The sequence below is a fragment of the Sphaeramia orbicularis genome, chromosome 6 (assembly GCF_902148855.1).
Source record: "Sphaeramia orbicularis chromosome 6, fSphaOr1.1, whole genome shotgun sequence".
Lineage (NCBI taxonomy): Eukaryota > Metazoa > Chordata > Actinopteri > Kurtiformes > Apogonidae > Sphaeramia > Sphaeramia orbicularis.
Window position 1 is genome coordinate 26,191,960 of NC_043962.1, and position 24,457 is coordinate 26,216,416.

Consider the following 24,457-nt stretch of genomic DNA (forward strand, 5'->3'; position numbering starts at 1 on the left):
TTAATCTGTCTCTTTTCCATTTTTGTAAAGCACTGCGAATTGCCCTGTGTATGAATTGTGCTATACAAATAAATCTGCCTTGCCTTGTCAATACAATAATACCTCTCTGCGGTAAGTAATATTATCCTCCTGAGATAGAAAATGGCATTTCCGTACAGTGTTGGTGTAAATGTCAGCTCTATTCCCCATTAAAAAATAGATTGTAATTTGATGAAGACATATGTACACCTGTGAGAAATGCAAATGATCAGTTGCAGTAGACTGCAAGTAATAGCCATTAAAATGCAACCATTTAAGCATCAATAATAGTCTTTCTCGTTATATATTGAGTAGGACATTACTAATAATAACACTCCCCAAAATGTCTGAGTGCTTTACAGTTTAGCTTCTATTGGAGGAGGCTATTTTTATATTTGTTTTACCCATGAAAGGATTGTAATCATCTCCTCAACCACTGTTTCGATGGAATAACAAGCAAGACCAATTCATGTCACTAGATGTCCCTGTTGTGTAGACATTTACAGTAATGTGACTAGAAGTGTGCTTTGTTTTGAATTCAGATATTCATTTAAGCATATTCCCACAAACTGAGCTTCTAAGTGTTAGCAATGAATACAACATAGTATACATTAAAACTCTAAGAAATAGTTGAAACATTATTTAATGTGCATATTTGAAAAGAATACAGTGGTATTAAAACTTACATTGACTTGTATATCAATGTGGGAAACATTTCATGTTTTGAGTGGTCAACTTCATTTAATTTTTAAATACACATACATGCCTCATTTTTAGACCTGTAAGAAAAAGAAGAAAACAATGGAACCAGGTCAAAATAATAATACATTAAAATAAAAATAATAATAATAAAATTAAAAAAATAATAATAATAATGTGGTAAAAAAGATTTGATTTAAACAGGTGATCATGATCAAGATTTAGTACAAAAGATCCAAAATCCAAAATGTTGTGACAATGTGCCATTGTGACACTAAAATGTCTCCAATGACATTTCAAAAAACTGTCCTAACAGCTATAGAAATTTGCAAACACACACAAACACATATACACACCTGTGGGTGGGGTGAACACAAGTGCACGTGATGTCTAGGTGCTGTAGACTTTTTTACAGGTGTGATCTGATAAGACATGCTCTTATGTTCTCACAAAGCCTTGTTATGGAGATCGGTTACCCAGCGGTGCACAGAGTGTGACTGGAATAGTCTCATTATTGGATTTTTAAGATGGAGATTAATGGCACACTGAGTGAAACACAGGTAAAGCCTACATTTAACAGAGTTCAGTGAGAAATTACATATGATAGTTTGTGTTTTGATTGTGTGGAACTCTTGATTACGTGTTTGTTTCCTCTTTTTCAGATTGATGTTCTGTCTTACGTATACATATCCTTACTGATTCCCAGGTAATTAATTTACTCATTCTTTTTCAGCCGTGCTTATTATGTACACTAGCTTCATCTGTTTATTTCCAGATGATCACTTCGTACTGTAGCTTTCTGTTTATCTGATTAGGAACATATAAAAATGGATTTAAAGTGTACTGTAAGTTCAATATGATGAATCATGTGAGGAGGAACATATAGGAAAATATATGTATCAGGAGAAGGGTTCCATTTTGGTGCTTTTTAGTTCAGGTTTGTATCTGAACATGATATGTTTCTGAGGAGCAAAGTCTGTCAGACTCAGTCATCCCGCCTTTATACTTAGCTTGCCTTAGGCTCAATGCAAGTCAATGCAAAGCAAACACAGCTGAGTGTCTACTGCAACTGGATGACTTGGATATTTGCCATTAATTGCAGTGTGACTGGAAGTTTCTCTGTCCTGATGGTTTCCATAGTTAGATGGAGGAATCTCCAAGAACAGGTGAGTTGGGTAACAGGAATTTTTGTGTGTACTTTTTGCTGGCATGTCCATTGTGCTTATGTAATGTTGAGTGAAAGCACAAATAGAGGAGTCTATTCTTGGTAGTTTGTTTAACCCATGGGTGTCAAACTCATTTTAGTTAAGGGGCCAAATTCAGCCAAATTTGGTCTGAAGTGGGCCAGACCATTGAAATAATGACATAATTATATATAAATAAAGTCAACTCCAAACTTTCCTTACATGATGAAAGTGTTTACATCTACAAACTTTCCTTTAAAACAATGTGAATAACATGAACAACCTAAAATTTGTTAAGAAAAATGAGTGCATTTTACACAATATTCTGCCTCATTTTATCGTTGATGTCATGTTCTTTACAACTTACAGATCACAATGGATCTACAAATACACTAAACTTTTAATAACAGACAGAATATTGTTAAAATTACACTTTTTTCAGGTTTTTTTATATTTTTTCAGGATATTTACATTTTCTGTGAAATGATACTTTGTTTAGTTTAAATACAGGAAATTACATGAAAAATATTTACATTTACAAAGAGAAACATTTGGAGTTGTATGTATTTATAGGTTATTATGATAATATTTTTCCTGGTCTGTGTGTGAAACCTGAACCAATATTTTTGTGAATATCTTCAGTGTAATTTTTGCATTTCACAAATTCATCCCACGGGCCAGATTAGAACATTTGGCGGGCCGCATTTGGCCCCCAGGCCGCATGTTTGACACCCCTGGTTTAACCCATAAAGACCCAAACAGCAAGAGGCGACCAAAAGCATCTACTGATCTACAATGTTTAATAGCTATTGATCCACTAGCCCTATCGGTACATGGAGATAATTGGTGTAAAATGCAGTTTGTCGTCTCTTTATGGTCATCAGATATGACCCATTTAGACGTTCAAAGGCTCTGTAGTGAACGTGGAAACACCATCATCTTCTACAGCATTGATTCACCTGTAAAACCCATGGAGTTTTATACATTTCAGTGCATGGAGACACTTGTTTTTATGTTCAGTTAATGATATCTTTGATGAAAAAGTCACTTTTTCTTTAGTTTTCTCTGTTTGTGATATAATAACCTTCAACTTTAATCTGAGCTTTTATGAACATCTTCATGATCAGTGAATCAAATATAGGAAAATACCTGATTTCCACTGAAAAAACACAAAGTACAGAGGATAACATTTGAATAAATGGTGATGAATCACATAAGAAGAGTTAAATACAGAGAAAAAAAATATTTTGGAACTGCCACAAGAGTAGCACTGGGTCTTTGTGGGTTAATTTGGTGTTTCTGAATGTCTGATCAATGCTTTAGTGCAGTAGTTCAGTGAATAAAAGACTGCAGTTGACTTGGTAGTGCGAATCACAGTATTGCAGTGGCGTAAAATGTATTGTGTGCTTGTGTGCAGGTGCACCTCCTTGTGCAGCTTGTCCTGGCAGACCTCCTGGCTGCACTCATCCTGATGTCCACTAGCATCATGAATCTAGTTAACAACGTCTACAATGTAATCATCTGCCAATATGGTCTGCCTCTGTCACTGGTAAGTAAATGGTTGACTGGTTGTTTCTCTGAAGCCAAATCCTTTCCTCTACAATAGGACAGGAAAATAAGAGAGAAGGGCAAGGGCAGGGCAAGAACTTCCATCTGCCTTTTGGTACTTTCCAGCTAAATTTTTGGAATTTTGGGGGTTAAAGATCATATCATTATGTCATTATCTGATTACATCACAGCAGGAGTTTTGATGAGTCATTTGAGACTGTAACAAGACAGTACACACTATTTTAGCAATAAACTGTCTCTATGAAACAAACTGAGCAGCATTTTTGCTCTGTCACGTCCCTAGTTGTAAATATACTGTATCTGTTACATAAGCTGCACACACTGATGTTAATTTGTAATCTAGTCTAAAAAAATGGCTTAGGGTTAAAAATTCTACTGTGAACCTGCATTAACCTACATATAGTCATCTGGATTTACTTCCCAACTTGAGGATAAATCAGATATTTATTTAATGTAAAGCAAACAGAGAAAAGAAAGGAACATAGTAACAGGCACAGTGACTCAATTTCACTGACTGTGGAATTCTTTTAGAATACAGATATGGAAAATATTTTTGCTTTTTATAACTTCAATATTTAATCAGTGGCTTAAAGAATGTGTGAGCTTTCTAGAACTGAGAGCAGACTCTGATCTCCTCCTTATTTCATGCACTAGTGCCTTTTTCAATGCATGAATTTCTACACTTGGTAACGCAGTTCATTTTTATTGATTGTAAACAACAAATCACCTAACTGGAAAATCAGTATCATGATATTTATTTACAAAAAAATGACTGAAGGTTAAGCTATAATACAGCAGTGTATTTATGGCTGAGTTCATTGCTCCTAACATGTAGTAATCAGCTACAGTGTACATGTTCTGTATGTGGAACAGATAGAGTAATGCTGACTGTGAGGGCTGTGACAATACAGCGAGTGCATCATTCAAAACAGTGTATTTTATCATGATTACTGTAATAAAGTACAGCTGTTCATTGGAATTTGTTTACATATATGTCCCATAAAATGATAAAGACAAATATTTCCGGGTTTCACATTTTCTACATCTGACAGTGGGAATAAGTGAAAAAGACAGCAGCAGATCCCTGTAAACCTGAGCTATAAAAATGTTCTGATTAAGAACTATAAAGCATGTGCTCATAAAGATGAAAAGCAACACCCTGAAGCTGTTCACCGTCTTCTTTAAAGTGAAGTTAAGGAGTCTTGTAGTTCAGTGTGTAAATGTGTGACTGTGATTTATTCAAACAAAGACTGTGTTAACTCTTATACCTGATGATGTATCTTCAAACCCACATTTATTTGAGTCTTTGATCATTATTTTGTTCCAGACATTTTATTTTATCTCATTTCTGCTGGTGGTGGTTTATGCGTGGAAGTCTAAGAAAGTAATACAAGGATGGAGAGCAAGACCAGCAGAGGATGAAGTTATTCAGGTGAGCCATCACATGCATTAGTAATTCATTATTTGTCTAAAACAGTAAGTTTTTATTTAGTGGTGATTTACTTTTCACTTTGTCTTTACAGACTCGATGTAGAAGACAAATTTTAGCTTTACCTACATATGCTTTATATGCTGTTGTTTGGTGAGTTTAATTTATGTTTACTCATGTATTAATCACTTAATGCACAAATACATGGAAATAATCTCTATTGTACACATTGTTCATTTTGCTTAATTTTCCTCCTTTAAATCACAGGTTGATTCCCATTGCGATATACTTAGTGTATGTGCGCACCCCCTTTATAAGTGCTGGTCTGCTGGATAAGGCAAGTAACGGAGCACTGGGTATGATGGGAGACACTGACTTGAAATACTGCACCAGGTGAGTATTTGGCTGATTCATACTGAACTTATTTTAAGCTCATGTGTTTGATCCATAAAGACCCAGTGTTACTTCTGGGTCAGTTCCCAAATTAATTTATCTCTAGATTTAACCTTTCTTAAGTGCTTTATCTCCATTTATTATCAATTTATCCTCTGTAATTTGCATTTATTAAGTGAGAATCATGTATTTTCCTATATTAAATTTACTGATCATGTAGATGTTCATAAAAGCTCATAGTAAAGTTGAGGGTTATTATATCAGAAACAGAGAAAACTGAGTAAAAACTGACTTTATCAGCAAATCTATCAATAGCTGAACATAAACCCAGTGTCTCTATCCACTGTGAATCAATGTTGTAGAAGATGACGGTGTTTCCATAGTAACTATGGAGTCTCTGAACATCCAAATGGGTCATATCTGATGACCAGGAAAAGATGAAGAACTGTATTTTACAATTATTTACATGTATTGACAGAATTAGTGGATCAACAGGTATTAAACTGTTACGTCAGTTGATGGTTTTGGTTGCCAGTTGCTCTTTGGGTCTTTATGGGTTAAATATTTATTTACACTGTTGCCCATAAAGTTGGGATAAAATATTTTTACCTCTTCTCACATGATTGTGACAGTGATTTGTTCTTGATAGATAAAGTGCAACTGGGACTCAGTATGCAATCATTGTACCTCATTAAAGGCTATTACTGATGTGTATTAATAGGAGTAAAAAGAAGAATGTATCTGAAACCAAAATTATTCCAACTTTATGGGCAACAGTGTTTAAAATTGAAATTGAACTTTTTATCTGTATTTTTTTTTCTTTATTTAATCCCTTTGGGGTTTTTTTTCTTTTTTCTCAGTTGTATTTTGTTCTTGCACTTCTGGAAAGACCCCTGCCCAAAAGCTGTAAGTAAAACACTTAATACTTACCCATAAGGCCTTGCCTTTACATCACTGAATGTGTTTACTGGGGTGTATGATCATTTTTTGTTTTTAGATGTCATAGGAATGGATTAGTACATTTTCTTTTTATGCAAGATTTGGAGGTAGAAACTGTATTTACACTGCAGCCTAGTGAGGAATTACAACAAGAAACTTGATAAGAAGATAATTTAGTAAAAATAAAATCCAAAGAACAACTGAGGTGATTAAAATACAGGAAAATTAAATATAGCTATAAAGATAAACCAGAGCCATGCTAGAAAATAACAGGATGAGAAGTACCAACCCAGGCCACTATGATTTTTTTTTTATAAAAGATTTTAGTTATTAGTTTACATAGTTGAAACAACCAAAAAAGGAAAGAAAGGAAAGGAAAGAAACAAAGATTCAAATCCATCAAGTCATGCAGATGAGACTAAAAACCCTAAAGGATTCTGAAAATAATGTCTCCCAAAAAAGTACCAACTATACAACAAATATTCTAAGAACATGTGAAGCACTGATAAATGAAAGACATAACAAATTTAAAAAAAAAAACAAAAAAAACAATTCTTTTTTTTTTTTTAGGAACAAAAACATGATGATTTCATCCGATTTTTCCTTGTTCTCCTGGTGATACCGGTGTTACTTTCCTGTTCTGTAAGTCACAGCTACTTCTCTATTTACAGTCTAATGCATTTTCCCATCAACATTGCAATCATTGGACCTTTCTGTAAATTGTTTTTGTTGCAGGTGATTTACTATAATGTCGGTAAATGGTATGAAAGACAGGAGCAGGAAGTGCTTTTTCCCGTGGAAGGGGATGGACAGTCAAGAAGGAGATTCAAAAGAGTGTTTTCTACAGCAAGAAATATGGTGCTGGTCATTTTAATCTGCTGGACACCAGGTATAGCAGCTTATGTTATGATTCATTTGTAGGATTTACTGACTTTAAAAACAAATGACGACTGTCAGACTGACTCCTGTGTCTCTGTTCTGCAGCTCTGATCCTCATTCTGCTGTCGAGCCTGAAAAACACTCAACAGCGGAGTCTATTTGTCCTTTATGTAATACAGGTAATGTTCAACAGAAGATTTACATCATTAAGTGTAGATCAGAAAATCAGAATTTTAGCTCTCAACTCATGTCTGACACACTGCATGAATTATAGTTTTGTTTTTGTTTATTCCAGGCTGCCACTGTGTCCCTGCAAGGCTTTCTGAACAGTATGGTGTACGCATGGAAACGACCCAACTTCACAGAGGCCGTTCTAGGGGAGAACACACCCCTGGTGGCGTACGACCGCCAAGCTTTTTTTGAGGAATCACTGAGGGGCACAGTTTGAATATTGACCATAAAAACCCTGAGATTCATTGTTTTGCTGTGACATAACATATGGGAATGAGGAAGGACTGACTATACCTGTATAGTCATGAATCTGGGTATATTACAAGGAACTGAAACAGACTGAAACAGCAAATGATATAATTTTGGGACTGAAGACACTTTGAAGAAACTTTAGTCACTTTGTCATTGAGCAAGGTCATAATAAAATGTAGCATGCAAGGAACTTAGCATAAAAAGGTAGAATATTATAGATTATATATTTATGTTGCATTGTTAAAGATTTCATTGTCTAGACTCTTTTAAATTATCATGAATTTATATTGTCCGGTAACTTTTTAATAAAGCTCTTTATTCTGAACAGAAACTGGGTCATTATGAACTGCCTTACGTAAGTAGCTGTCCAAGTCAAGAATGATGGAAAACCTGTTAGGGTAACATAAGTGTGTGTGCACATGTCCATTGTCATTTTACAGATCTCACCTGTGACAGAGCAGTCTTCAGTGTTTCAGGCTGAGGAGTACATTACATGTTGAAAGTGACAGCTTTAGTATTGCATACGTGAAAGAGGACATAGACAGTTAACGTCTCTCATAAAAAGTAAAGTGCAGTTCAAATGGATTTCAACATAACATAAAGGGACATAAAGTACACATAGTACAAGCTCATATTATAGGATCTATAACTCTGGGAGTATCAAAGCATGTGTCTTGTTCTTTGCATTTGACTGTGTGTTAATGATTGACATAATGTAGTCTCTGGTCACCTGACAAACACACCCACAGTGTTCTCGAAGCCACACTCACCTGTATGAAACACATGCATATGCTGTAAAAACAGTAAGAAAACACATTTAAACAAAAAACTTGAATAAATGAAGTATTTGTTTTAGTATTCTTCAGGTCATATGTATTAATTGTGTGTAACTAGAAGGGCACAGACCTATTAGTTTTTTTCTCTCCTTTTACTCTAACCTGTTTTCCTGCTTTTTTGTCAGTTGGTGCCAGCTGGTTACTTAATCTGACTTCCTTTCACTTCAGCTGAATTCAACTGGTGCCAGATAATTACCTCCACCAAGAATAACCTACATTTGTCTGTCTGTTGGCAGGATTATGCACTGATCTTCATGAAACTTGACACTTATGTCAACATTGTAGAAACCCAAGCTATAACTTAGAAAGGTAAAAGTCAAGTGACTCAAATAAATAAACTAACCAGTGGCCAAAACACCGGTTACCATGTGCGGCAATCTGTGCTTGACTTTGTAATTCTTCTGCTTCATGTTGCTGAGCTCCTGTTTTATTATGGTAAATATTCAGCCCAGGAAAGCACAGCAAACATCAGGATATGATGATAAAGATGAGTGATTACAAGAAATCCAACAATAAAAAGTAATAAATCTGGTAATAAAAGGCTCAACACAGTTAGTCATGGGCACCTATTGACCTTATTTGATTCTTTATAATCCATTATCTGATGTGACCCAGATATCCAAACTATTCAAAGGTATCATACGCTATAAATAACGACTGTGTTCTCAGCAGATATGCAGCACTAGGGCAAGACAAAGATTTGATAAATTGTGTTCCTTAAAATGTAAAGTAACTTACATAAGCACATTTAATATCACTGTTTATTCTTAATCACACCATACTGACGGTCAAACACCAAGTGCATGACAACATTAGCACCAACACTGAAGTGACAGGACTGCGTGTTCATGTGTTTACGCGTAGTTGCTCCATTAATTATCAGCCCAGTGAATTTCCAGAATATGATGAGTGTACCTTACACATTTGCTGACTAAACTCAGAGTCTGTAGTTTAGAAATGACTAGATTTCTAAATGTGTTCTGTGCTCCAGATTCAAAGTTATCATAGTTTGGCACACTGAACACAAAGCTGTGACTGTGGGAAAACGGAACATACAGCAAGACAACAGATACACTGGAGGGACTTACAGACCTACAGAAATTCATGGTTTTCACATCAACACATTTTCTGATCATCATTCATTAACACTGTCATATATACAACATGTAAACAATCAGACAGTCCATCCAAAGTGTACAATGTGAGCAGCCACATATATAAGACGTGGTCATTTAAGGTCCAAATCTATTGTAATATTAGTATTAGATTATTAGTTTGTATTTTTTTATTACCTGATAGCACAGAACTTGTTTAATTTTTGCGTGCAGTCTAAAATGGGAACTCAAACCAGGGTTTTTTAAACGTTTGACAGGATCATCCTGTAACCACATTTTGGCAATGTACTTAAGATGTGAAATTCCTCTCAGCACAAATGTGTCACGGTTTGTTCTTAATACTCAAGTGACACACATACCTCCATTTGGGAAGTTTCAAATGTGACTGCTCAACCACTAAAGGTATTTACACATGAGATATTCAGATAAAGTCTACATCCAAGGCAAGATAAGAACTTTTACTTAACCCGTAGTGCAGAGTTTTTACTGTATTTTTTTATACTATATATACAGATAAACTGGGTGTGCTTGTTCAAATGTCCTCTCAGAAGAAATACTTCAAAATATTTAAAGTCTATTTTAACAAAAATCTGTTGGCTTTACAGTGAAATGTATTTACAAAGAACAATGACAAGAACAATACATTTATCCTGACACGTTAATCCTTGTTTTCCTGTGAGCAGCATCATTAAGCTCCTGATGCTCTGTTCTGTAAAAGATCGAACTTCACTTCAAGAAAGGCAAGAAAAAATGAGACTGATGATGATGATTATTATATGGAAGTTCAGTTAGTCTCCCCACTACTTTCACTTTCCCTTAAATCCATGGTAATCCGCCTTGAAATTGTGGCACTGATTGAAAGTTTCTACTGTGCTAAACCTGGTGTCACTGGTGTTTCTTTTCAGAAGTCCATGGACAAGGACCTTTGCTGAGCCATTTCAAAATGTCCTCTTCTGCTTCCAGCTCTCCGCACGTACACATCATACCTCCCATCCTCTTCTTCCTCTTCCTCCTCTTCCATCACTCTATCTTGTCGTCCAAGCGCCCTATCCCCCATAGAATGATGCCCCTGGATTCTACCTGGTTTCATACTTGGCCAGCTCTTTTTCCGCAGACTGCTGTTCAAGTCCCGGAGGGGAGGTAAGGTGCTCTGGAAATCTCCTCTGAAAGGAGGGAGCTCCATGGATCCTCTACCCAGGCTGTGTGCACCTTGAAGGGCTTTCATGGAGTTGATGGAGGCCTGAGAACCGCAGTGGTGTTCATGAATGCAGCGTGAGCTTGATGAGGATCTCCTGAGGGCCTGAAGGGACTGGAGTTCCTCAGATAACTCCCCTAGGTCCCCTGACATTTCCTAGAAATAACAAAATGGGTACTTTTATTTTCAGTATAAATGCATCATATACTGTATGTATACTGACAGTCAATAGAAACTTTGAGGTAGAAATGTCTACATATTTCTACTTGTAGGGGGGTTGTAATTATTCGTTGTGGACTTATTGATGACTTAGTGCTCAGGTAGTTGAGATAATGATGAGTTGACATGTTGTCACGGTTCATTGCACATGGGTTGGTCTCTTTGCAAAAGTGGACCAAATACACATTGAGCAATACTCAGTGGGTATCTGCACAATTTGAGGATTGGTTTGGAAGGCTTATGTAAAGGCCCAAAAAAGCCACCATTGTTAGTCCAGTGAACAGCATCATGCCACGTCTATCACGTGAACAACGTCTCCGGGTACTGGGTATGGTGGGGGCCGGTTTGAGCTACAGTGAGATAGCCAGGCCTACGTATGGGCTGTTCCCAACCCACAATCAGAAACCTGGTTGAACGCCACAACACCACAGGCTCTGCTGACGATAGACCGCCTGCATTGAAGCAAACGGAGGCCATACCCGGTATTGACTGTGGTGACTTTGTGTTTGTCAGGTGCCATTTTCTTTTGTTATGTTTTTTGTTTTGAAGTTATTCTTGAAACTTTACATTTTTGTTTCTGTATGCCAATATCCTAAACAAATGAGTCATATGAAAAAATTCCAGTTTAGGGTTTCAAAATAGAAATTATGTCGAAAAATATGGTCTCAAAGTTTTCATTGACTGTGAGTGTATATTGTGTTTATTGTCAAACTGTCACACTAACCTTATCTCTGAGAGTAAAGAGTTCATAATGTGGAGGGTCAAACGTCTCCTGGAGTTCCCCCCTTTGGAACAGGTTGTTCTTCCGCACCAACACCTTAAAAGTAAGATTGAACATGCTTTTAAATGTTCACCAAGACTATGTGGTATCTAAGTATCCAATCGGACTAATCGTACCTTTTTACGTGGCTGTTTGACCTGCACTAATATGGAGATAATGAGAAGCAGCAGGACCACACCAGTAGACACGCAGATTACTGTTCCATGAGTCTTTGTGATGTGGTGAAAAACACTTTTGGTCTTTTTCTCTTAATGACAGAAAAGAAAAGTTACGAACAGAGAAATCATAAGTGCTATTCAAAGGTAATGACAGTATATCATTTACTTATACTCATCTAAGCAGTGCCTTTCATAGTCAGGAACAAATCAAAGCCTTCACTAAAAGCCTGATAATCAATGTCTTTGTGAGCTGCTTAAGAGCAATTTAACAATCAGACGACTTCAAAGGTCTTGGAGCCGAAAAGTGGTTAAAGATGATGTGATTGTGATGGAAAACATGAATGTACTCTGTCTGGGGTTGTCTGTACCATCCAATATGTACTGTTATTTGGTGCTCTGTGCTCCCAGAAGTTCTGTTGGGGTATTTGACAAGGATGAGAGGAAAGTTTGGGTTTTTATCAGTGTTCACAGATCATTTCCAGAACCTAAGGAAGGCTCAAAGTGACAGGATGGAGCCAGAAACACCAACATGGCACAATACTATCAAAACAGAAAGAATTCCAAAGTCCTCACACACAAACAGATACCTTTGCAGTTACTTTCATCCCAAGGAAAGACGCAGTTTTGTACGCCGTTGCACACCAGTGAAGTGTTGATGCACATGTTAGTGTGGCAAAAAAATGCACTGCCCATACAAGGAGCTGAAACACAAACACAGCTGCATCAGTATGTGATGTGGAATTTGTTTACTAGGGTTAATGGCTATTGCTGTACAATATAGACTGTGATTAACCCATAAAGACCCAAAAAGCCACTGACAACCAAAACCATCTACTGATGTAAAATGTTTAATACCTGTTGATCCATTAATCCTATCAATACATGTAAATAATTGGTGTAAAATACAGTTTGTCATCTTTTCATGGTCATCAGATATCACCCATTTGGACGTTCAAAGGCTCCGTAGTGAATTTGCAAAACACCGTCATCTTCTACAACATTGATTTACCAGTAAAACCCATGGAGTTGGATCAATGCTAGTGGATGGACACACTTGTTTTATGCTCAGTTACTGACATATTTGTTGAAAATGTCCCTTTTTTTTCAGCTTTCTTTGTTTCTGATTTAATAACCTTCGGATTTACTCTGAGCTTTAAAGAACATCAACATGATCAGTGGATTAAATATAAGAAAACACCTAATTTACATTGAAAAAAAAACTAAATATGGGAGGATAATATTATAATAAATGGTAATAAATCACTTGAGATACATTAAATGGAGAGAAAAATATATTTGATAATTGGCACCAAAGTAGCGTTGGGTCTTTATGGGTTAAAATGGATATACATCACAAATCTGCTGCATATTTACTTTAATTCATTATATAATTTTAAGCACAGATGTGTTCACAACAGCACCGTTCAGACCTTGCATTAGCATCTGTCCAGAACTGTCCAAACACATTCAGAAATCTGTAAGTGCATCACATGCTTCACACCTGCTGTTAGAACAAAATCACCATATGTGCATCAAGTGATCTGAAATTGTTCCTCAATGTGCAAATAAAGATGCTGTAAAACACAGTGCAAATGTTCATTTCAATTTGAACAGTCTGGGTTTGTAATACGACTTTTAAAGGAGTGATATTTTTCTTTTTTTAAAAAATGGAATTATGCCTTTTAAAACATTTCCCTGTGGTGTACATAAACTGTAAATGCTATACTTAGGTCAGAATTCTTCATTAATTCAACTCCACAGGCCCTTTAAATCCAAATGAGCCACTTCATGCCCCGCCCCCTCCAGGTTGTTAGCTCTGCTGCTCTCTCCCGTTCAACCAAAAACTGAACATTTTAGGTAATCAGCTTGAAGTTTGGACATATTTTCAGTATGGACTACAACTGCTGCTGCTGACAAACAATTATGTCATACTTGGAGAAATGTTTGTTGGAAGTCTTGACCTTATATGTGCAAACGTCATGATGTAACTAGTTATAGATGTAACAAATTAAGAAGGAATTAGAACAGGTTGCAGAAATCCACTCGATTTTTGCCAAAAGGAATATAAAGATAGCTTTGCAGCACCTGGAGGGTTCAAATTCAAACCTTTTGAACTTTTAGGGTCCAAATACACAAATAAATGAACCAAAGACTAACGAAAGTGGGTTTAGCAAAATATGAGCCCTTTAAGGTGGAGTGTTTTCTGCCTTTTCGTGACTGCATGAGATGACACCATGAATCAAACACTACACCTTCCATATCGACAGTTGGCCATTCTGTGTGTTCCTGAGGCCTCTCTTGAATGTGTCTTGAATTTTATAGTACCTAAAAACATGAGTTAGAGATTTTCTAGTGATCACACAAGTAGAATTGAGGAGCGATCTTTTTTTTTACTGGCTGACGGTTTCAGCTGTAGCTTCAGCCTTCACCAGAATAAAAACATCTTTCCTCAATTCTACTTGTCTGGTCACAAGAAAATCTGTAACTCATCTGGAATGGAAGACATGACGAACATAATCTATCTAGTCCCTAAAATATGTTTGTGAATTTTGACTGTAATATGTAAATAGAGACATATAGCACTATTTCCTCACAGAGAAAAAAAGTATTGAAGGTGGTTCCATGAGTCAGGGGAACTCGGGCAGTATCATGAGGCGAGGACTGCGGCTCCAAAAAGAGGCCAATGCAGAAATGTTGCAATACCACTGATGGCTGCTGGGATTGGCTCCAGTTGACTCCAAAAAGTCCTGGCTCCCCTAGACTGACACTGACCTTCTCTCTAAAAATACTAAGCTCATAATTGTTTTTCCAGGACTCATTCCAGTCTCATTTGTTTTATTTGGACACTCTAAATAGGCAATCTGGTTCATCTAAATTTCATGGATAAAAGTTGAATTGTGTCAAGTCAGACTTTCGGGTCAGTGTGGCAGTTTATTTGCCTACAAAGTCAGACATTGGGGTTTTAGTTTATATAATGAAACACAGTTTTTTTTCCTGACACAGAACTTGATTGTTGCTCTGGTTAACAGGTTCCACTAACAATAAAAAACATAAAATTGCTTGATGAAGTTTGTAACTTAACTACTTAACATAGCTGGCCTTTTGCTGTAAAACTGAGCCCTCTGGCTTTAATAGTACCTCCCTTGTTGTCCAAATATGGTCATTTCAATGACGATGACGATGGCCAAAAAACAAACTACTGGCTTCAAAACAACAGGTCACACAATGGATGATGTCAATGTTCCTGCATCCACTAATTATATACAGATTATGGGCAGCACCAAACATATAAATCACTTAATAAAAATGATCTATGTGGTAACTCTCTGAGGAAGGTTTCAGACATCTTTAGAAAACTATAAAATTATATTATTTCATATGATAATGTGATAAGCTGTTAACTGTACCCCCCATGTATATATATCCCATATTACCTTGTATATATCCTTTATATGTTGTATATATTTCTATTATCTGTGGTATAAAATTGGCCTTTTGTATATTTTAGTATTTTTTTGTAGTTTCATATTTTGACAATATTTTTCCACACATATTTTCAGTATATTTTGTGTAATAATTTTATATAGTCTTTCTTCTTGCACTTTAAGAACATGCTGCTACACAGATTTTCATTGTTCCTGTAACACTGACAATACAGACTTATTCTATTCTATTCTATTCTATTCTATTCTATTCTATGACAAAACATTTCAAGACACTCTTGTTCAAGCAGGCATTTTTAATTCCTAACTGACACAGGGCTGCCACAAACCAATTGTACTATTTTTAAATGGTGTTTTAATTGTATTTTAATTTTATTTTGCACTGTTAAGCATTTTGTGACTATCTGTCTGTGAAAAGTGCTATTCTATTCTATTCTATTCTATTTGATGCCATTGGAGCACTAAACAGAGCATGTGAGGTGAGTATCCAGTCCTCTAATGTGCCTCAGAACAGATACCTATTTAGGCTATTACAGTGTGTGGACAAACACCACCTCACTGTACACAGACTTTACATCAGAGTTGTCCTCATGTGATCGGATCTGCCAGGACAGATGTTAATGCAAGGTGTGAATAGGGCGAATAAGGTTGCAGTGTTGACTAGAATCCACAGGAGGATGCTGTTTCAGTACTTCGTCATGCATTATTGTCTTTGTACTGTCACAGCTGTAGAGTTTAAGTACAATGTGCACTGGTAAAATGTAAAAATAGAGCTTGAATAAAATACTCACGGTCAGAGAAAGACGTAAACAGCATCCGAAAGCGGCTGAGACGGCTTGTCTCATCAGCCCACAACCTCACTACTCCAACACCAGTTTCCAGCATGATGTCATTAGCTACTGTGCTACAAAACTTGGCCTGCAAGAGACCCCACACCAGTTTGTCTTAATGTTGTCAGATGTGCTGTCTCATTGAGGTCAAGGTCTGTAGAGCAGTTGCTATATATTTTTGATTTAAATATCAAAAAAGAAGGCATAGATTCTGTTGTGTCTAAGGAGAGAAAAAGCTAAGAATATGATGCAAGAAAATGGTCAAAATTAAAACATTCAATCAGTCATATGAATGTGCTACTAGTACAGCATGTAATCATCATATAATACATACAACTCATATGATATGATGTACTTTTTACCTTAAGATCCTCAATGGCATTACTGCCGTCATAAACAGCCACAAAATTCTTCTTACATTCATTTGAGTTTTCCATCTGATACTCCAGGAAGCGCAAGTAAATCTGAAATAACCAATAAGCAGAGATATAGGTTTTATTAATTTTTAATGCAGTAGAATATATTTCCTTTCATGTGTTTACTCCACATAGCAGTTTGAAGGGATCGCTGCAATAAAGGATCAAATATAAATCATTTGAAGCCGGTTTTATGTGCACGACTGTTGGATTATCAGTGCATATGTTTAGATTGTACTTTATGCGCATATATGAAAAACCTTGGATGCACTTTCATGGAATATACTATATGTTTATTTAGGGATTTATGATATGAGGTTGAAATCCATCCACATGCACTGTCATTATGATTATGAAAAGAATATATAGTAAACATATCGCAGCAGATGTGGAATGTTAGAGGGGATGTAAAATCAGCTTCTGTTTGGACATTCATCTTTTCAACCAGTGGATGGAATAAACATCCCTTATTTCCCTTCTACGACAGTTCTTATTTTTCAAATCTATGTGCTTTTTCTGCGACAGACAATATGAGAAATGTGCGATGCTATTCTGCTATGTGGCAAAACTGTAGAAATACAACATGTCACATGCCATACTCTATTGTTCGTTGGAGCGCGTATGGTCCAGATGCAGTCCACTGCCTGATCTGGCTTCACTCTGTAGTCCTCATCCACTTGACTGGACCGGATCAGACCATCGGCGCCAGACAGCTCAAACTGACACTCTGACCCACAAACAAAGAAAGAGCAGAGACACACCAGGAAATCAGAGATGACAAGAGGTGCTGGAATAACTTTACACCATGTATCAACTGAAAGATGATCATAAAGAAGACGTCTGTTATTGGGCTGAGTTACCTGGGATGGGGTTTAATAGTCCTCCCACATGCAGGTGAAATTCAGGATCTGCATGTCAAAAAACAGAAATGAAGACATAGCAGATTAAGAACATTATCTGTAAAAATAGACATGATTCACTATTAAAAACGGAGACTGGTTATTTTAACTAGGGATGGACTGATCAGTGATCAGACCACATATTCGAAGGTATAAGCAAATTTTTTCAGCTTACATCCGATATAATAAATGACTTTCATATGCATATTTATTCTATCCTGTATACATAGTTCCTGGAATCTGGAATGGTAAATAAAGTCTGTCTCTGTTAAGAATGTTCTGCTTTGGCTCTGATGCAGTCATGTCTCTGTTTATTGTCACCACTCTATCCCATCCTCAGCTAATGCCACTATTCAATTACACACGAATTATATTTATAAACACTAAAATGAGAAAAGAACGTATTTATTTACTAATTTGCTGATAACCCATCTAGTTCAATATCTAAACAGTAAAAATGAAATACTGTTAAACTTAAACTATACTTCCTTCGATTTGGCTGCAGGACTGTATGCTTACATGTTAATGATAATCACTGTGATATCATTTTATATAAATAATCAAAATAATCTTTAGAATATATTATGATAGTTTTACTTTACAATCAGTGGCTGTTATATTGCAATAATGATATTAACGATGAAATAAGAGTTCTGTCTTTTTGGTTTATTTTGTTTACTCTGGTAAATAAAACACAAAATATAGAAGACAGTTGTGTTGTTAGTTGTATTTTATTTGAGTTGCATTTTTCTAATTCTAATTTTATGTACATTATAGTTGAAAAAAAGGAATATTAATAAAAAAGAGCATGAACTAGAAGCACTCGGAGAGCACAGACCTCCACCAAGGCTGATCAGTGCCCCCCCCCGTGGGCCCCCCCACCCCCGATCACCACCAAAATTTAATCATTTCTTCCTTATCCCATTTCCAACAAACCCTGAAAATTTCATCAAAATCTGTCCATAACTTTTTGAGTTATGTTGCACACTAACAGACAGACAAACAAACAGACAGACAGACAGACAGACAAACAAACCCTGGCAAAAACATAACCTCCTTGGTGGAGGTAATTACAAATATCCCACATTAAACATATTCTTATGGTGATAACATTTTTGGCCATATCCCCCAGGCCTGTTTCACCACAGCTTAAACACACTTCAATAAAATTTAGTGCTACTCTAAAATCTGATTCCAAAATTTCCTGCAAATACACTGTTACAAATAAAGTTGGAATAAAATATTTTCACCTCTTGTCATTAAATGATTGTAGCAATGTGAGTTATTCCTGATAGATAAAGTATAACTGGGACTCAGTATGTAATCATTGCACCAGGTCAAAGGTGATTACTGATGTGTATAAATAGGAATAAAAGAAAAATGTGTCTGAAAAACAAATGATTCCAACTTTATGGGCAACAGTGTATATGTATATTGATTCCAAAATGGTGTCCATCCCTAACATGAACCACCACAATGAACATCAGATCATACCAGGATAGTGCAGAGAAGAGACTGTAAACCCTTCTGTTAATCACCTGCTGTGAAGCGGTACTGGACCCGGAAGCCGGTTCCCTCCAGTTCTTCATCACTGAAGAAGCGGATCCACATAAAGCGTCCACTAGAGTGGACAAGTCCAGGACTGGATGAGCCGCAGAAGCGATTGATGAGCGGCGAGAAGCTGAAGGGGCCGTCTCGCACTTCGATGTGGTCAAAACGACACTCGAACGACGACTCTATGAAGAAGGCGTCGTCAAACAGCAGCTCTATCCTCTGGCGGGGCAGGGCTGAGGGAAGCAGGGCAGGGGGTCTTTTCTACTGTCACAAAGGTGATACAGTGATATAATGCAACCAAGGAGGATGCAGTGCAGAAAAAAGAAGGGTTTTTTTTTTCAGGTATGTTTCTAAATGTGATGTAGACCAGACTCTTCTATGGGCTTCAGCTGCAATTATATGGAAACTCATGCACAAAATGACACCAGAGTTTGACACATTCATGGTGTGCAAGATAATGAGGAATGCACAGGGCTCGGTTGTTTGTGGCTTAACAACCGTAGAAAGAAGCATTGCACATAATTAGATGGTTAGATAGTTCAGTTTTCTTTGCTACGATGCCAAAATGAGAAGAGGAAATTTTTAACCCATAAAGACCCAAATATCCACTGTTGAATAAAAGCATCTGTTGATCTAAACTGCTGATCCACTAATCCTGTCAATACATGTAAATAATTGGTGTAAAATACAGTTCATCATCTTTTCATTTGTCATCAGATATAACCAATTTGGACGATCAGAGGGTCCATAGTTACCATGGAAACACTGTCATCTTCTACGACATTGATTCACCAGTAAAACCCATGGAGTTGAATCAATGACAGTAGATGGACACACACGGTTTATGTTCAGTTAATGCTATATTTTACTGAAAAAGTCACTATTTCTTCAGTTTTTTCTGTTTTGATATAATAACCTTTGACTTAACTCTGAGCTTTTATAAACATCTACATAATCAGTCGATTAAACATAGGAAAATGCATGATTTCCACTGGAAAAAATGCAAAGTACAGAAGATAATATAATAATAAATGGTGATAAATCGCTTATGAAAGGTTAAATAAAGAGAAAGATTCACTTGGTAAATGTCACAAAAGTCACACTGGGTCCTTATGGGTTAAATAAAATACAAACCTTCTGTGTAACAATTTATGATGTGAAATATTGACATTGAGGTTGAAAGAAGGAGGCCATAAAAACAACAGAAGGTGGTATTCCATTATGTACAAATTAGATGGTGTTCGGTGTATTTTCATCATCATCATCATCATTCCATTATTACAAACACGAATCACAAAAGAACCAAAAGTTAAATTAATTCATGACTTTGCAGCATGAAATAAATGTTCACTGTACAGTAGTGAATAGTGATCAGTCTCAGGAGCGTGATGTTGGTTACCTTCTAATACATACAGACACTCCTTGTTTGGAGGGTATGTATCTGGGTAGTTTGGGGAGCTGAAAGTGCCACCATCTGTGTTTCGTATCCAGCTTCCACAGTGATGAGAATGCGGTCGCTGAGACGGTCTAACTCCTTTTGATCCTCCATCTGCACGTGAAGTATATGACATAAGAGATGTAAAAACTGGCAGTAAAAAAAAGCGCTTCTGGATTCAATAATTGTAAAAACAAATGCCAGATTTATGAATAAATTATAATAATATCTTACCTCGGGTTTTCTGTGCAAGTGCAAATCCCTCCTCAATTAACAGGAGGACTATCCAGACTGTAAAGGATACAAGTAGGGTACATAGTCAGGAGTCAGCGCTGTGTGAGATGGGATACAATCAAGGAAACTGAGAGCTTAGTAGGATTTGGCGTTTGTTGTCTCAGAGCACTCAGCCGAATCCCTGGATGTACAGGCAGTGTATATCAGCCTAGGGGTGTGAAGTTCAAAAGCCTCACAGGGAGAGAATAAGGACACATTCCATCACCATCTGCTTACTTAACTCCTTCTTTTTTTTCTCCATCCTGCCTTTATTTTTACAGTTTCTGACTTATACACAGTGGGTGACAGTTGCAGGGCTCTTAACAACCTGCTGTCGGGTTCTGCAAAGACCCCATGATATCATATTTTGTGCCACATTTTGTCTATTGCGTAAAATATGACCTAAATAGAGCATCTAGCCAGAGGGTGCTAGGTCACTAACATTTGCTTTGAGTTTTCACCAAAGTGGCATGTTGACAAGTTGGCATGTTTTAGTGACCATGCCTTGAAAATTATTACGGAGGATGTGGGCAGTATTTGTGTCTATAGGGCTGAATATCTGAAAGGCAGCACATGTCCTAAAGAAAGGAACATTTTAAGACATATAAGACAATTATTCAACCAGATACATGAGCTGGATTCTGTCTTGTAAGCCTAGTATTTTGCTTTTAGTCATTTATTGGTCTGTAAACTGGTTACATTTGTCTGCTAAAAAACTAAATCTAAAAATCTGCAACTAACTGACCTTGAATGATCTTCAATGTGACTCCACATATTTTTTTAACAACAGAAAACTAATAAATACCAATTTGTGACAACATCATTAATATCAATTTCTCCATGGATAAAATGTTTTTTAATGAATTATTGACATTTCTGTGTGGCAGCAGCAAGAACCCAAATCCTCCACTGTCCAGGCACTGAGCCACCACACGCTGATTCAAAAGGGAAAACAGATTTTTGGTCGAAGTATTTGTTGATTTATTTATTTATTGAGTGTTCTCAAATCCGGAGCTGTCCCTTCAGCACCACCAATCTCCAAAACTTTAACAGCTCACACTTATGCCATCTGTATTTTAACAAATCTCCAAGAAGAAGAGTCACATCACATCTGTTCTGTAGATCCTTTGGGGTTTGGGTTTTCGACTGCTCTTATATATGCAGCAATTGAAGAGATGGAGTCAATTCGGAGGAAAAAAAAGCCTCACTGAGATGACAGTAATCGTTTTAACAGGCGGATCAAAACATGCAAAAATGAATGAAAAGGCTACATATATCACAACTTTACGGACAAAATGCGTGAGTGCAATGCCAACATGTTGAAAGGATTAGAAAAGGAAAAGCTTGTGAAAGATCAGATTAATATTTCTCAAATATCCCAGTTTCTCACATGTGAATAATCCTACTCACCTACATACATCCTCTCCGTTTGCTTGGTTCGGATCTCAAACTTGTACAAGTGCGAATCTCTCACATCACGTTGCCCATTGAAGTCAGTGGTCCCGGATTAGTGCGTGTTGGACCGATTTACAAAAAATTCAACTTTCACCTCATCATCCTACTCCATTTGGTCAAGACAGCTTCTAGTGTCTGGTGCAAAAAAAAGCGGATGCATGTTTTAGTCATCGTGACAATTCTCTTGTGGGCTTAGAAAGAAAAAAAAAAAAAACAACATTAAAAGCGCGTATTTGGAGCATCCCTGCAGATGCGCTGTGTCCGCCTGAGACTGTGCGCCCGGATGAGCAGAGTGCGGCTGCTCCAGGTTTTAAGAAAACCTCAGTTGGCGCGTGAAGGGGAAAAGACCTGAATGCGCATGTGCGGGCTCATAAGTGGGTAATTACCCCGCCCCCCAATGGGGAGGCAAGTAGTGATGGGACTTTTGGTTCTTGGAAGGGAGCCGTTCAATCAGGAGCCGTTCACTGATAAGAGCCGTTCAAAAGATGAGCTCTGTTATGTTTTTGGCATTATTTTGAAACACCAATGTTTTAATGATTAAACAGGCCACATGCACGGCCGTTGATCAGGGGTGTTAACCTACACAGCTGTGGGGGGCCCAAAGGAGAGGGGGGCCCATGGGAAGTTAAGATTTTTTTTAAAGTATTTTTTTTTCTTGTTGTTCAACTAAATTACACGATAAATATCGACCTATATGCAAGCTTCACACATTAGATTTTATAAATTGGTATATTATCGTATTCCAAAAAAGTAAAGACTTCTGTCACTACTCTGTGAACACCCCTGGAGAAAAGCACAAAATGGTTCACTCCACACAGAGTTTGAGAAACACACCTTACTCCTTAGGCTGAAAGCACATTGGCAAGAGCATTGGACATTAAAGACCTCATCAGGAATTTTGCCAGCAAGAAGACCCATCAGAGGGCATTTTCTGTACAGGAAACTGGAATGTATAGAATTGTGCTGTTTTTATTTTTGGAGTACTTGTTCAAATCTGTTTGTTCTTGCCTTTTTTGTACCTTTACAGGAAAATGACTGTTGAGTCATATTTTGTTTGGTTACCTTTTATGACATATTATTATAGGCTGTTGAAAAATTTGGCCCATTCTTGTTCACTCAGGAAATATAATGGGTAAATACAGTCTTGCGTGGTTGTGTTTTCTTATACAGTAGCTTAAGCAGATTTGTGAATTATGGTTAAATCATAATGTTAGCCCTGTGATATAGCTATTGTGTTGGTGGGTAAGGCCCTTGGCAGATGGGTGGACATGTGTGTGTGTGTGTGTTGGGGGTGGGTGTGGGGGTTGGGTTGCGGGGGGCCCATCAGGACTTTTTGTGTATGGGCCCAGAATTTGGTGCTACAGCCCTGGCTCCATGTGATGATTGACATTACATTTTAAAGGTGTTTAACTGGCGTGGCAGTAAATATTATCTCACCATAAAAAAGAATAGTTAGTTCAAATGTGTGGGCTAAAAACATGACATGAGAGGGGACATTAGGTAAATGCTGGAATTTGACAATAAAACATCACGGTACATTATGTGGACTAGTCTGTAGGCTAAAAATGAAGAAGAAAATAAAACATTTTCTTAAGAAATAACATTTTATTCTCCTCAAAACAAGAACAATAAATGTGTGTAAACATACGGAAAAAACTGCACAAAACACAACAGTGATTAAACACTGCAATTACTGAAATACCTGAACTATAGTGCAATTCTCAGAGCAAGAACAGTATGTTGGTAAATTGACAGACAATCGAACACTCCCTCCTTAAAAAAAAAAAAAAAAAAATGAACGGCTCTTTACAAAGACTCGGTTCTCATCGTTCATTTCAAAGAGCCGTTCAAAAGATTCGATTCATTCATGAACGTCACATCACTAGAGGCAAGGGGTATTGCTTTTGGTTTGATTTGTTTGTTTGATTTCTTTAACACTCTAGCAACAAAACTATTGCTTGAATTCATACCAAATTTGGTTTATTTATTGCCAGTGACCCAGAATAGATGTGATTACATTTTGGGGAAAGTAGGTCAAAGTTCACATTTTTAATTAATTTTTAAAATATTTTTCCCCCCATTTACTTATAATGGGTGAAATTTCACATGTCTGTAGCAGCAAAACTATTGGTTGAATTCATACCAAATTTGGCTTATGGAATGCCATTGACCAGAATAGATCTTGGGAAAACCAGGTCAAAGTTCAAATTGTTTAGGAATTTTTAAAATCTTTTTCTTCTCCCACTTATAATGGG

The 24,457-nt window shown here is 36.8% G+C and overlaps 2 protein-coding genes across 2 annotated transcripts; one reads left to right on the plus strand and one right to left on the minus strand.

Annotated features, from left to right (window-relative positions):
- Positions 1 to 1,139: 1,139 nt before the first annotated feature.
- Positions 1,140 to 9,811, plus strand: LOC115421038 (uncharacterized). Its single transcript, XM_030136692.1, has 12 exons — positions 1,140 to 1,277; positions 1,380 to 1,423; positions 1,820 to 1,883; positions 3,319 to 3,450; positions 4,798 to 4,902; positions 4,994 to 5,052; positions 5,167 to 5,292; positions 6,153 to 6,198; positions 6,802 to 6,873; positions 6,967 to 7,120; positions 7,216 to 7,289; positions 7,406 to 9,811. The coding sequence occupies exons 1-12, from the start codon at positions 1,245 to 1,247 to the stop codon at positions 7,556 to 7,558; spliced, it is 1,062 nt and encodes a 353-aa protein (XP_029992552.1). The 5' UTR covers positions 1,140 to 1,244; the 3' UTR covers positions 7,559 to 9,811.
- A 224-nt stretch (positions 9,812 to 10,035) lies between these two features.
- neto2b (neuropilin (NRP) and tolloid (TLL)-like 2b) lies at positions 10,036 to 22,500 on the minus strand. The gene is made up of 12 exons (XM_030136691.1): positions 22,158 to 22,500; positions 20,709 to 20,765; positions 20,439 to 20,588; positions 19,024 to 19,272; positions 17,447 to 17,494; positions 17,186 to 17,313; positions 16,533 to 16,634; positions 16,132 to 16,258; positions 12,485 to 12,598; positions 11,856 to 11,986; positions 11,683 to 11,775; positions 10,036 to 10,895 (listed from the first exon to the last, which is right to left on the minus strand). Exons 1-12 carry the CDS (start codon positions 22,165 to 22,167, stop codon positions 10,446 to 10,448), a joined length of 1,659 nt encoding a protein of 552 aa, XP_029992551.1. The 5' UTR covers positions 22,168 to 22,500; the 3' UTR covers positions 10,036 to 10,445.
- Positions 22,501 to 24,457: the final 1,957 nt, after the last annotated feature.

Coding starts and splice junctions, on each gene's coding strand:
- LOC115421038 (XM_030136692.1), top strand. CDS start 1,245: ATGGAGATTAATGGCACACTGAGTGAAACACAG. Junction 1,278..1,379: donor GCACACTGAGTGAAACACAG/GTAAAGCCTACA, acceptor CCTCTTTTTCAG/ATTGATGTTCTGTCTTACGT. Junction 6,874..6,966: donor CGGTGTTACTTTCCTGTTCT/GTAAGTCACAGC, acceptor TTTTTGTTGCAG/GTGATTTACTATAATGTCGG.
- neto2b (XM_030136691.1), bottom strand. Junction 16,259..16,532: donor ATGCCATTGAGGATCTTAAG/GTAAAAAGTACA, acceptor GGTCTCTTGCAG/GCCAAGTTTTGTAGCACAGT. Junction 10,896..11,682: donor TCTTTACTCTCAGAGATAAG/GTTAGTGTGACA, acceptor TGTTATTTCTAG/GAAATGTCAGGGGACCTAGG.